The sequence below is a fragment of the Panthera onca genome, chromosome D2 (genome assembly GCF_046562875.1).
Source record: "Panthera onca isolate mPanOnc1 chromosome D2, mPanOnc1 haplotype 2, whole genome shotgun sequence".
Taxonomy (NCBI): Eukaryota; Metazoa; Chordata; class Mammalia; order Carnivora; family Felidae; genus Panthera; species Panthera onca.
In genome coordinates, this window is record NC_138349.1 from 41,401,378 (window position 1) to 41,415,622 (window position 14,245).

Consider the following 14,245-nt stretch of genomic DNA (forward strand, 5'->3'; position numbering starts at 1 on the left):
GCTCAGTGGGCCTGTGTTTTCTCTGCTGGTGGACCTCTCGGAGCCTTGCCAACGGACCAGGCGCTGGGCAGCGACTCCTACTTAACCTCTGGGCCTTCCCTCAGAGCTGCCAGCCGCGTGGTGCTATTCTAGCCAGACCTCTTGTGTCCCCGTTAGGACGTGGGTATGGCTGGAGCCCCCATCTGGTCAAAGGGTTTGATGACCTCCCAATTCCATCTTTCCCCATTGGCACCTAACCATGTGTTGCATAGAAAATCAGACATTCCTCCAAAGGGAGGCAGCTTAGCTGTCCCTGCTCTGCCCGAGGCCAAGTGTCTACAGTGGCTCTGTTCTGTCTGCTTGTGGCTGGAGGGACTCCCTCGCTGCCCAGAAGGGCCTGACAGCCACGACCCAGGAGCTCCCTCCTTGAGCTGCTGTGCCCTCCAGGACTGATGTCCGGGCTCCCATAGTAGGTTTTTAAATGTCCTTGGCAGGTCTCCGACAAGTTCCTAGTAACCGTTGGTCACAAACGACACTGGGCCACTCTCTGACCAGTGATGGGGTCCTTACACACAACTGCAGCACCAAATGTGACTCTGGACAAGGGCCCTGGCAGTGGAATCCTGGGGGAGGACCAGGTGAGAGACTGACACCTGGGTGGCAGGGGGAGGTTTGGGGATTCTCGTGAAGCACCTTGGCAGTTGAACTGGAATCTTCCCATCCTGGTAGAAGACAAGATGCCCTGGAAAGTGGGTCCTCTGCCTGAGACAGGCAGTCCCCCGTCATTCACTGGCTGCAGCATTTCAGGCAAGGAACCTCAATTTCCCTATCTGTAGGGGATGTCAATATCCCTATGGTAGTGCCTATCAATTTCCCAAATGGGATCCATAAGGCCTAGTATGGGGCCTTGCTGTGGGACTGAGCCGGGCAGGAAGCCCTGAGAGGCTGGAGGAGTTGAGGTTTTGCCTCTCAGTCCTTCCAGCTCTGCTGAGGGGGAAAGCAGTGGACATCAGATAGACAAGGCATAAAATAGCTCTGGCTCTCTGGCTGGGAGATCTTGGGAAGTTTTTTCTGTAGAAAGTGGAAATATAAGTACTTCCTCAAGACCGTTTTTTAGGCTTAAATGTGTGAACATATAGGCCACTGTGTTGCACAACTCCGAAACTTGGGGAGGGCAGGGATTCACGTACTACAATGTGAATTGGTGCCACCAGAGGGCGCCATTCAGACTACAATGAGAGTGGCTGTCTGGGGGTGTGGGGAGAAGGGGTGCCAGGCACTTAGACTTTGTGAATAATAGGAATGATGATGATGATGATGATGATGATGATGTGAATGTCATTTTCCAGGGATGCCGTTCATTAAAACTATAAGATGAACAGGTGCCTTCACAGGATTCTGTGCACTTAGACTATCATGTGAATGGCAACCTCAAGGAGCTATACTAGACAGTGGTGCTAGTTAACGGTGAACACATTTAACTTCATACCAGCAAGACTTCTTACTTGTCTGGTGGTTTATACCTGGCCTCCCGGAGGGAGGCACCTTATAAAAACAGTATGTTTATCTTTAAGAACCAGAACAATTTGGGTGAAAAGAGTGCGGGGAGAACGTTAGCTGAAGCCCTGTGGTCTCACACACCTGCTGGAGGCTGGCCCACATCTGTCTGGACGTCACCAGAACCAGGCAAAGGAAAAGAGCACCAGTGAGAGATCCATGGTGTCCAAACTAAATTAAGGGAATTTCTCATTTGCCCAACATAGACTTTGTAGCTCAACGAATGTCCATGTATCTTGGGAAACTTAACAGAAGACCACGGGGGAAGGGAAGGGGGAAAAGTAGTTACAAACAGCGAGGGAGGGCGGCAAACCATAAGAGACTCTTAAAATACAGAGAACAAACGGAGGGTTGATGGGGGGTGGGGGAGAGGGGAAAATGGGTGATGGGCATTGAAGAGGCCACTTGTTGGGATGAGCACTGGGTGTTGCATCTAAGCCAATTTGACAATAAATTGTGTTTAGAAACAAAAACAAATACCCACGTGAGCAGCCAGAGCAGGCAGAAAGGAGCTGTGAGGTTGGGGTGAGTGTGTAGGATTGAGTGGGTAGATCACGGGTGTGGAGTCCCACAGGCTGGGCACTTCTGTGCCATTTGGCAGGTCGCTTTCCCTGAGCCTATCTCTGCACTCACCCTTCTCCCCAGCCAGCAGAACTACTTATAGCCCTTTGGCTACATTTACTACCACCTGCCTCCAGGCAGCCCTCCAGACCTGCCCCTCTGTGCACACTGGCCTTGGCCTGGAAGCCCAACTTGTCTGGGGGGCTGGAAATGGTTACCCCAGGAATTCTGCTTCCTCTACCCCTCCAGGCTGCTGGAGGGAACCTAGCTGCCTGAAAGCTTTTTCCCCCCCAGCTCCCCGCTGAGAGGGGAGAGTACCTGTGTGTTGGAGGTTTTGTGATGCACAACTGGGAACTGGGCTGACTAGCTCCATAATAAAGAGCCAAGAGGCGGAGGAGGGGCACCCATGCCTCCCCTCCCAGATTCTGGAGATTCTAGAGTGGAGAGCAGATGTCTTTGTGGTTGCTAATTTGTCTCCTTGGGTTGCTTCCCAGTCTGTGGCTGACCCGCCTGCCCTTGGCTGCCTGAGGGCCGGGGCTTCATTCGTGCCCCCAATTCCTAGCATGGTGCCTGGCAGGATTCAGGCTGTGCCGTGATAGGATCCGAGAATGTCCTTCAGGGCAGGGGTTCTCAAACTCCAGTTCTGGAGGCGTGTATCCGGCACCTGGGGGACAAATAGGAACTTGCTGCTGATAAAAGGAGGAACGGAGATGTAGCCTTGGGCTGGCTGTCACCCCCTGGGGTCAGTGATGAGAACCTAGGCCAGGCCCTTGAATGAAGACAGGCCCCTGCCCCGTACCCCGGGAGGCCTGGTCTAGGGGCCTGGGTGCCGGGAGCTAACAGCCAAGAAAAGGGCAGGGATCCCTGCGTCTGTGCCTTTCACGCAGCTGGGCTTGAGCTCGGGTGGGGTTCAGTTGGGAAGGGAGGGATGAGAAGGGAAACCGCCAACATTTTAAAAATTGATGCTTACAATTACAAAGTGGTTTCTCTTTTTTAGATTTTGTCTAAAATGTGCAGTTTCTGGAGACAGTGACATGAGACATCCCCTCCTCTTTAAAAAAATTTTTAAGTTTATTTGTGTATTTTGAGAGAGACAGAGACAGTGTGAATGGGGGAGAGGCGGGGAGTGGGGCGCGGAGAGAGAATCTCAAGCAGGCTCCACGCTGTCAGCACAGAGCCCAACTTTGGGGCTTGACCTCATGAAATCGTGAGGTCATGATCTGAGCCAAAACCGAGTCCGGTGCTTAACCGACGGAGCCCCCCAGGCACCCCAAGACACCCCCTCCTCTTCCCAGCATTGGGCCCAGTGCCTGGAGGCTGATCCTCATTTTGCACTTCCTCTTGGGTCACTACCAACACCAAGACAGATCCTGAACCTGAACCTGAACCTGAACCTAGGCTTTTGTCCCTCCCGCACCCCTTCCTGCCTGGTCTACACCATTGTGTCTTCTCCCTGGGTACCTGCCACAGCATCCTATCTACCTCCTGACCAACTCCTGCCCTCCTGGGTACACTAAGCCACCCAAAGGACCTCAGTGCTTTTCCTTCCCCAGGGCCTTTGCAATTGCTGCCCACCCTGAGCCTTCTGTACCCAGACCGGATCAGTGCAGGAAAGCCAGCCCCTCTCATCATGTAGTGCTCAGCTCGAGGGTCCCCTTCTCTTTTTTTATTAAATTTTTTTTTAATGTTTACTTTATTTTTGAGACAGAGAGGGACAAAGCATGAACAGGAGAGGGTCAGAGAGAGGGAGACACAGAATCTGGGGAGACACAGAATCTGAAGCAGACTCCAGGCTCCGAGCTGTCAGCACAGAGCCTGACACGGGGCTCGAACTCACGGGCTGTGAGATCATGACCTGAGCCGAAGTCGGATGCTTAACTGACTGAGCCACCCAGGCGCCCCATCGAGGGTCCCCTTCTCAAGCAAGCCTTTCCTGACCCATATTTGAGCTTGCCTCCTTCCTTTGTTTGCTTCCTGGTCCTTTGGCCCCCTTCCCTTCCCTCCCCACCCCCCCAAATAAGCTCCAGGGGGTGGGGCATTGCCTGTCTTGTTCACCCAGGTATCCCCTCCACACTGTCCCTGTGCCAAGCACAGAGATGGTGCTGTAGGATCTCCCCAAGTATCAGTTGCCTCTTTGAGAGGAAGAGCCTCCCCACCCAAGCTCCGGAAAGGTGGGGGAAGTGGGGGCAGGGAAGTTAAAACTCCTGGGGACCACCCTTGACCAGTGGGTGACTGGAACCAATGGATAGCTGCTCCCCTTTTGTCCCTTGGTTGGGAGCTCTGATACACGTTTCATAAGGCAGTATAGACCAGGGCAGCAGGATGGAGCCCCCAGGCCCCCTAAAGCAGCAGCCTGCTTGATCCCACATTCTTCTGGGCTCTCCCCCGTTCCCGGGTTCCTTCCCTGCCCTGTACTTCTCCCTGGGGTAGCTTCCCAGACCCACCAGCACACGAGCCCTTGTCTCAGGCTTTGGTTTTGAGGAACACAGACTAAGACATGTGGGGTTAGTGGGGGAAAATATTCCGTAGCAACGTGAGGTAGCAAAGGTACCAGTTTCCTGACGTGGTATCAGCCCACAGTGCTTTGGTCACTTATTTCACGGATGTGTTGATGCACCCACTGGGAGCAAAATGTTCTATCAGGTGTAGGAGAGGCACTGGATGTATCTCATGCCTCAAAGGGAGCCCAGGAGGATGGGGACGGGAGACTGGGTGTGGACCGAGGAGAGGTCCTGGGTGCAGATCAAGCCTCCATCACTTGCTAGATCCCAGGGTCAGGGACCTTGACCATGGTCTCAGCGTCTCCTGCACACATTTGCTGGGAGGGGTACCAGCCTTGACCGGCATTAACAGAACCGGACTCTTTACCTTTGCTGCTGACATTGTAGCTATAGAAGCACCCACACCGAAACCTGGGAGACGTGGAATCTAAGGGTTGGTACAGAAGTTGGCACAGCGTGGGCGCTTCATAAATATTAGTTCCCTTGTCCTCCCTTAGAATAATGAATGCAATCATTATTCCCTCCAGGTCACTGTATAAATCACAATTTTTCCATTTTAAGAGTCAGGCCCACCCCTCTTCCCTCACAACCCCCCACCCTTGGGCAGCGCAGAACTTGGTCTTCTTCGGCAACCGGCATATTCCATTTTAATATGTTGCTATTTTTAGCTTTTGTTTCTTTTCCCCGTGAAAGTTATTTTTAAAGGTGGGCAGGGGGCAGGGGACCCCGGCCTAACCATCAGTGGTGTTTTCCAGTCCTGGCCATGCTGCGTTACTGCTCAGGCCTGGCTCGGGGACCCGGGCAGGCTGAGTCGGGGCTGGGCCCCGAGCCCAGGTACGCCCCAGGTGTTGGTGGCAGGTGGCCCTGAGGAAGCAGTTCTCAAACTGTGGTCTCAGCCCCCATCCCCAAGACCTCTGGATTCCTTCCTAGGCTTCTGATTGTGGTTTTTGCATTTGTTTGTGATAAAGGTTCAGGCCAGTCTTCCCCACCAGGCAGGGCCTCTTCGTTTTGTCCCTGCTGTGTCCCCAGCGCATGGCACAGTGCTTGCCACATGGTAGACCTTTAACAAGCATTTGTGCAAGGGAGGAACAGCCTGGTTGGCTCAGTCAGTTAAAGCATCTGACTCTTGATTTTGGCTCAGGTCATGATCCCAGGGTCGTGGGCTCTGTGCTGAGCGAGTGTGGAGCCTGCTTAAGATTCTTCCTCTTGGGGGGCGCCTGGGCGGCTGGTTGGTTGAGTGTCCAGCTTCAACTCAGGTCATGATCTCACAGTTCCTGAGTTCAAGCCCCACGTCAGACTTGATGCTATCAGTGCAGAGCCCTCTTAGGATCCTCTGTCTCCTCTCACTGCCCCTTCCCTGCTCACATTGTCTCTTTGTCTCAAAAATAAACTTAAAAAGATTCTTTCGCTCTGCCCTTCTCCCCCACTCGCTCTTGTGTGCATGCACATTCCCTCTCTCTCTGTCAAATAAATATGTATATATATTTGTGGAAGGGAGAATGGAATAAGGAAAACTGGGAGTGAGTGAGGGGGAACAGTTAAGGAAGGTGAAGGAGAGGGGGATATTTGAGCTGGGTTTTGATGAATGAGTAGGAGTTTACCAAATGGACCAAGTGGAAAGGTGTCCCAAAAAGAGGGAATAGCATGTGCAAAGACGGTGAGGCATGAAGGGCATGGTATATCCCAGGAACAAGAAGTAGGGCAGAGCACCAGGAGTGGCTGCTGAGATGGGAGAGTAGCTGGGTGGACTGGAAAGGTACTCTCAGCTGATCACAGAGGAGCCCCAGTGGGAAGCAGTGAGCTGGGGGCACATTCTGATGGCAGAGGAGAGAGGCTGTGGTCTCAAATTCCTACCAGGGAAGGGAGAGGCTTGACTTGGATTTCAGAGAGGACCCTGTGGCCCGCCCCACATTCTTTCCTCACTTGTGCAATTGTCCCCGTGAGAGAGATCACACTCCCAATTCTCCCACGGGTGCTGCCTGGGGTGAGGTCAGTATGGATTCCCTAAAAACCCCAATATCCCCAGAACCACAAAAGATTTCCCAGGGACACTCTGGTTTTGAGAAATGAAACTCCACCGTGGGATGAGCTGGCGAGAGGGGAAGTTGGAGCTCAAACCATTTGGAGGCTATTTGGGGCATTTTCCTAAATCAAAAGTATTCAAGGGGTACCTGGCTGGCTCAGTCAGTGGAGCATGCAACTCTTGATCTTAGGGTTGTGGGTTCAAGCCCCACATTGGGCATAGAGGTGACTGAAAATCTTTTTTTTTTTTTAATGTTTATTTATTTTTGAGAGAGAGAGACTCAGAGTGTGAATGGGAGAGGGCCAGAGAGAGGGGGAGACACAGAATCTGAAGCAGTCTCCAGGCTCTAAGGTATCAGCACAGAGCCTGATGTGGGGCTTGAACTCACGAACGGTGAGATCAGACCTGAGCTGAAGCTGAACGCTTAACCGACTGAGCCACCCAGGCACCCCGACTTAAAATCTTTAAAGAAAGAAAAGTGCTCAAAGCACAGGCAGGTCTAACTTCTCCAGGGCCAAACACAGGAGCTACCAACCACCTTAACAATAAAAAGGAACAATCTTCATTCAGGAAAAGCAATCTGTGTCCACAGTAATACACCCACACGCACGCACACGTGCGCGCGCGCGCACACACACACACACACACACACTTCAGAGTCCAGAGTGAGAAGTAAGCTTCTCTGTTCCTGAGCCCCTTGCCTGAGCTCCCAGGCCCCTGTGTCCTGTTGTCCTTGCAGAAATGGGTTCGCACAACCACGCCCGTGTGCACACATGACTCTCACAAATGTCAGCATATTCATCACGCTGCTTTTTGCTTTCTCCATGTGATAATGTATTATCCCCCTACCACCTACCCCACCACCTTCCTTTGTTTGCTTCCTCGTCCTTTGTCCACGTACATTAATTTATTCAATCAGTACATTATTGGATGTACATAATTTATTTAATCAGTACATTATTGGATGTACATAATTTATTTAATCAGTACATTATTTATGTAACTTGATGGACCATTGTTCCCAGTTTATTATCTCCATCTCCTTATGCACCTGTGCAAATTAGCCACAGAGTAAATTCCCTGGAAAGGATTGCTGGGCCGTTTAAAATTTTGATAGATATTGTCAAACTATTCCCCCAAAGAGATACAAAAATCTACTCCTGCCAACACTGTAAAAGACCCCCTCAGCTCGGTACCTCCAGCTGCAAGCCACTCCCACCCCTTGGTGAGCTGGTCCCTGGCTCTGAGTGACTCTCAGGTGCCCGTAGGCCCACCTTGGCCGATTCCCTGTTGAATGCACAGCCTGCGGCCCACCCCTCAGCGCCCCCACTGCCCACAGATGAGGTGAGGTTTCTTTCACTTGTCCCTTTATGGTAGATACTATTGTCATTTAGTTTTTATTTATTGTAATTGGTTCTTAATTTATTATTTTGAGGGAGGGGAGTGGCACAGAGAGAGGGAGAGAGAGAGAATCCCAAGCAGACTCCGCACTGCCAGCTCAGAGCCCGACTCAGGGCTAGAACTCACAAACCTGTGAGATCATGATGTGAGCCAAAACTGAGAGTCAGACGCTTAACTGGCTGTGCCACCCAGATGCCCGTCATTTGGTTTTTAAGGTAGGGACTGTGGTTCAAATTTCAAAGGGTGGAAAGCCAGTCTCTCTGTGCTACGTACTTCCCTCCCCAGAAAAGCCAGTGCTCCCAGTATCTTCTGGCTCCTTCCAGAGATATTTTGCACATATTCAAACAAATAAGTATCTCTTCCACTCTTCTCTCCGCCCGTCCTATGCAAACATGGTCACGTATCATTGCATTTTTCACCTCCCTGTATCTAGCAGAGAACATTCCAAATCTGGGCATGAAGCACATCCTCATTCTTTTTAATACCCGCAGAGCATCCCAAGTGAAAACTGTATATCCCACTCCCCTCCTGTTGTCACTGTCTTTTTACTTTCTTTTCTTTGCCATGCAAATATTTTTAACTTATATGGAGTGAAATTTTTTTTTGTGGTCTCTGGTGTTTGTGTCATATTCAGAAAGGGCTTCCCCAGTTTCGAGGTCGTACGGAAGTTCCTCCCACCGTTGATCCTGGTGCTTCTCTGGCTTCGTGTTTCATCTTGAAATCTTCGATCCGTGGTGAATTTTTATTTTGCGATAGTGTGATACAAGGATCCATTGGGTAATATCTCTCCAGGTGGCTATCCATTTGTCTCTTTTCCATTTCTTACGTAACGTCTTCTACTGGCCCATTTGAAATAACTTGTCGTTTCCAAAGTCCGATATGTTCTGGAGTCTGTCTCTGCTCACGTCCTGTGTTACCTCCCTCATTTTACTTCTTGTACAGTGGGATACTTGACTACAGTTTAATAAATTGGTCTCTCTCTATTTTTTTAAAATGCATTTGCTGTTTTTGTTATGAACTTTAGAATCAACTTGTTGTATTTAAAAAAATGCTATTAGTCTTTTCTTGTGTTAAACGTATAGACTAAATTTGGGTGAACTGGTATTCTGTTATGTGGGTTTTCCTACTTACGCAATGGTATTTCTGTTTCTTCTCGTTTAAAAATAGCTTGGGATCTCTGTCTATTAATTTTGCGTCTGGACACCTTACTGCATTCTCTTACTGCCTCCCATCATTTTTCAGTCCACTGGCTTCGGTTTTCTCTCTATATAAACAACAAGAGCAATAATAACACTGTACCCTTCCCTCCAGCTTTTATTGTTTTATGTTCTTTTTCTGATCTAATTGCACTGCAGAAGACTTCCAGGAGAACGTTAAATACCAGTGCTGATGGGGGGCTGCTGGGATTGTCCCTGGCCTTGATGGGAACGCTGCTAGTGCCTCTCCACTAAACGCAGTGTTGGCTTTGGTATATCTGTGTTGAAGAAGGATCTATCTATTTTTATTTCATGGAAGATTTCCGTCAAAATGGATGTTAAATATTGTCAAGTGCCTTCTAAAGTTTCTCCTTGGAGAAACAGATTTAAGAGAGCCCTAAAGGAACCATGGGGACCCAAGTCTTTGCACCACTCCCCGGGACACCCCCTGTTGTGCTACCCTCCACCACTCCTGGCCCCCTGGGCCGGCATTGTTTCCCCAGCGACAGATGGTGACAGAGCTGGGGCTCCCTGGGCAGTGCTGCCCAGGTGATAGAGCAGAGCACTGTGGGGAGGGTGAGTGTTTAGACGCCCCCCTCCCCAGCTTTCAGTACCCTGTTTACTTGGTCCCTCTACCCTCCCTGGTCTCTCCCAGGTAGGATAATAAAACGGCTTGCTAGAAATGCAGAGGTGAGCTGTCATCCCTGGCTGAGGTCTGCTGCCATAGAGGGCACACAAGACACAAGCCTCAGTGTCTTTGGAAGCTAATCCCAGAGGTGACCTCTATCACCTTTTGCCCTTTCTATTTATTGAAAACAAGTTACTAGGTTCAGCCCACATTGAAGAGGGTGTGATGCCGGGAAGCAGGGTTCATTCACTGGGGCCTTAGAGGCCGCTCACCACAGGGATGGGACCGGGAGGACAAAGGGCAGCCAGATTGCTTGGGTTCAGACCCTCAGCCTGCAGGAGTGGGGTGTGAGTGGCCAACACTTTAGGGGACCAGTTAACATGCAGTTTCCCCTTGCTGACCAGGGCCTTTTGGGAAGCCGCACTCAGTCATGTGACCTCCGACAAATGACTCAGCCACTGTTTTCTCATCTGCAAAGTGGGTGTGATCATTGTACCACCTTTTAGGGTCATTGTGAAGCTGAAACATTGAGTTAAAGTAGGCAGTTTGTAGAAACTGTGCCCAGAACACTGTAAATAACCAATCAAACTTGGATGTTGTACTAAGAGAGATTGCCTGTCACTTCCACAGAGCTTTCCAGGTGTCCCCACGTTGACCACTGGCACCCTTTTCGAGACACTGAACCAGTCCTGGGAGATACCAGCTAGACCAAGGGAGGCAAGCCCGCTTTCCTGAAACTTACATCCTTTAGCAGAGACACAGTAAACACGTATACACATAAATAGGCTAATTTCCCCATGTGATAAGCCCTGGAGAGAAAAGAGCATGACAGTGATTGGGCAGGAGGGACAGTTACTTGACAGAGGTTCTCACCCAGGGAAGGCTTCTCTAAATTGAAGTCTGAGCTGAGGTCTGAAGGTGCAAGGGAGCTGGCCCTGCAGGGAGCTGGGAGAACACCCAGCACTGAGCACTAGGTTGTAGTTGGAAGAGAGTGAGTCTGAGGAAAGAGAAAGGGGGCCCAAATGGCTGATAGCAGTAAGGGTGGGCAAGTAGGTGGACATGTGGTCATGGGGCCTGGGACCCCAAGGTCACAGCAGAGCTGGATTATATCCCAAGAACCGCAGGCCCCCTGAAGAGTTTTAAGCAGATGTGCTTTGTTTTTAATTGGCTGTTTTTCTTTGTTGAAGGGATGGATGGTTGGATGGATGGACGGACAGATGGACAAATGGGGAAGATGGGCAAATAAACAGGTGGCATCAACACCAGCATAGGCTTTCACCAGAGTTTAGTGCCCGCTGCCTGCCCCAGCCCTTTAGGAAATCACTTCAGAGTTTCCCCGTGGTCGAGGTTCTGACACTGTCCCAGAAGGAATGAGTAGTGCAGGAGGGACGGCCAGGTTGGGCAAGAGGGCTGTCTCCAGCTCTCTTTTTTTAATTATTTATTTTTGGGGGTGGGAGGGGGCAGAGAGAGGGAGATGGAGGGTCCCAAGGGGGCCCTGTGCTGACGGGCTCGGCCCGGAGCCCGCTTCGGGTTCTGTGTCTCCCTCTCCCTGCCCTTCCCCCGCTCGTACTCTGTGTTCCTCTCAAAAATAAATAGACATTTAAAAAGAAAAAAAAGAGTCTGATGCTTAACTGACCGAGCCACCTAGGTGTCCCTGTCTCCAGCTCTTTTTGTATCAAGGGTGGCGGAGACACCATAAGGATGGAAGCTGATGTCATGGAAAGAGTCCCAAACAGCTAAGTTCAAGTCCTCGCTGTGCCAGATCCCAGCTGGGTGGCCCTGGGCCCTTGGAAGCGCCCCGGGCTCTGGCTTCCCCGGCTGTTGCAGGGATACTGGTGACTTATGGCTTTTCATTCAGTCCCCATCAGAACCTCGCCAGGCAGATCCCATTATTGGCTTCATTTTGCTGATGAAGAAATGGAACCTGAAAGATTATGTGGCCAGTGATGACTTAATATTACTCGGGCTTCTCCCATGGATTCATTGAGCCCCCACCAACCTACTGAGGTGGGCTTTCCCAGGCTCCGCTTGGAAAGGACCCTGAGGCACAGAGTGGATGGGGCTGGACGTCCAGCCATGTGCTCTCAGCACCTAGCAAGCTAGGGGATGGGACAGCCCCAGTGGCGGGCCAGAGCCCGTGCTGTGTGCTGGGCAGGAATGCAGGGGAGGGAGCGCTCACGGTGGCTGAAGGGATTTCCGCTGGTAGAAACCAGCGGACCGGACCCTGCACCCAGCGGGAGGGCCCCCTGGGGGATCTGGCTGTTGCTTCCTCACCCCGCCCCCGCCCGGGACAGTCCAAGCTTTGGGGCCCTGAGAAGTGCGTAACTTCCCCAAAGGAGACAAAAAGGTCCTGGCCCAGTGCCTTCTGAGCAGAGCGCACAGGCAGCCTCAGCTCCTGCACGCAGAGCCGCCTGGCCTCAGTCCCTGGCTTGGCTGTGTCTAGCGGTCACTCCTCCGGCCACACCATGCCCTTCTGGCCAGCCAGGTATCTGAAGAGGAGCAGGCGTCAGCCCTGGGGTAAGTGGGCAGCCAGGGTCAAGAGCAGGTTGCGGGGCCAGTGGGCCAGGGGTGATTAACCCTTGAAGGGCAAGTGGCCTTTGATGACTCCAAGTGGGTCAAGAGGTCAAGAGAAATGAGGAGAGACGAGGACAGGATCCTGAGGGCAGCTCGGAGTCAGCCTGGTGTGGTCTGGCAGGGATGGGCAGGGAGGCAGCCCTTGGAGACTGCAGAAAAGCCCAGCTGGCTGGAAGGCATAGCTCAGAGCTGTCCCCCACAACAGTCTCAGCAAGTCTGAGGGTGGCTCTTCTCCCCTCCTTCCAGCCCCAGTCTAGGCTGCCTCAAAGCTGTCCTGTAGCCACCAGCACATCTGGCTACCGAGCACTTGAAACATGGCTGGTCTGGATGTGCTCTTTGTACAAAATATACACTGGATTTTGAAGGCTTGGTATAAAAAATACGTTAAAGTTATCAATTACAGGTTGAAATGAATGGTACTCTTTTGGAGGTACTGGGATAAGTGAAATATATTATTCAAAATAATTTCACCTGTTTCTTTGCACCTTTTTCAATGTAGCTACCAAAACGTTTAAAAATGTACATGTGGCTTTCATTATGTTTCCACTGGACCACACTGTCCCAGACGGTATTTCCAGCTATATTCCTACACTTGGCCTCCAACCCTGGGAATCTATCAGTTGGGGCTTCCCTGGGGCTCCCCACTCCCCTGGGCTGCCAGTAGAATGACAGTGGGTCCTGTGACAAGTCCTATATTGCAGTTACTATTACCTTTAAATAGTGACTTCTTTTATTTTTTAAACAATTTTTCCATAACTCCGGCCTAATACAGATAGTATTTGATTAATTACATCAGAATGACAGTTTTTCCACCTGAATGTCCTAGAATGAGTCCCATGGGCTACCGTGGTTTACAAAATGCTTTCATAAATAACATTTATTCTTTTTTCTTTTTGTTATAAAAGTTTTTGTACAGAAACGTTGAGAGATAGTGGGTTCCTGTTCTGGATCCTGTGCCAGAATATGCTGCATTTTGGGGTTACCACCTTTTCCCCAAAGCCCCTTGCATGGGTGGAAAAGGAGACTCCAGCACAAAAGGAAATTCTTAAATTCAGGAGCTCAGAGGGGAAGAAAGCCCAAGTGGGAATAAGAAAAGCTGGGTTGGGGTCCTGGCTGGGTCACCTAAGGCCGGTCCCTTGAGCAGAGTGGGGACAGGGTTAGGAACTAGTCTGCCTAGGGTCCTAGTTCACTGGTTTTACAGCTTGGATGTGTTTCTCACCATCTCTGGGCCTCAGTTTCCTTTCCTGTCCGATGGGGATAATGACACCACTTCCTTTGTGAGTGTTCAAACTTGTGATGCTCACCCGTTCGTTAACATCACGCCTGCCTCAAAGCGAGTGCCTTGTGCGTGCCCCTTGGTTCTGCTGCGGCTGCAGTTAGCCATCCATTCATCCCAGATTCTGTGCGTGCCCTCCCCGTGCCAGGCACTGCTTGGTGTGCTGTAGTTGCTTACCAGATAGACGAGGTGGGGTGGGCCAAAAATAAACAGTATAAATAAGCCTATCGTGTAAACATGTAAACTGTGTGTGTGCTGCATTGTGATAAGTGCTGTAGAAAAAGTAAGGACAGGAAGGGGCATGGGTTGTAGTGGATGATGACGTTTACATAGAGTTGTTGGGAAAGATTCCCCAAGAAGGCCACATTTGAGGAAAGACCTCAAGGAGGTGAGGGAGTGTCTGGGAGAACAGCTTCTCGGGCAATAGTAAGGGCAGGAGCAAAGACCTTCGGTCAAGGATGTGCCTGGTGGTTAGAGGAATGGCCTAGAACAAAGAGGAGAGCAGCCATGAAATCAGGAGTAGCAGGAGGGCTGGGGGCCTGGGGCGGG

General features: G+C 50.9%; 1 protein-coding gene across 9 annotated transcripts in view; it reads left to right on the forward strand.

Moving 5' to 3' along the window:
- ARHGAP22 (Rho GTPase activating protein 22) overlaps positions 1-14,245 on the forward strand; it is a 172,006-nt gene that overhangs the window by 121,289 nt on the left and 36,472 nt on the right. Inside the window, exon 1 of one of the 9 annotated variants that reach the window (XM_060642211.3) lies at positions 12,213-12,363. The exons of 7 other annotated variants lie outside the window; for them this stretch is intronic. In XM_060642211.3, coding sequence (XP_060498194.1) covers positions 12,312-12,363 — 52 coding nt within the window. In that variant the 5' untranslated portion in view covers positions 12,213-12,311. Of the gene's footprint in view, positions 1-12,212; positions 12,364-14,245 lie in introns of those variants that run through there. One more of the 9 variants, XM_060642212.3, reaches the window with a different exon arrangement.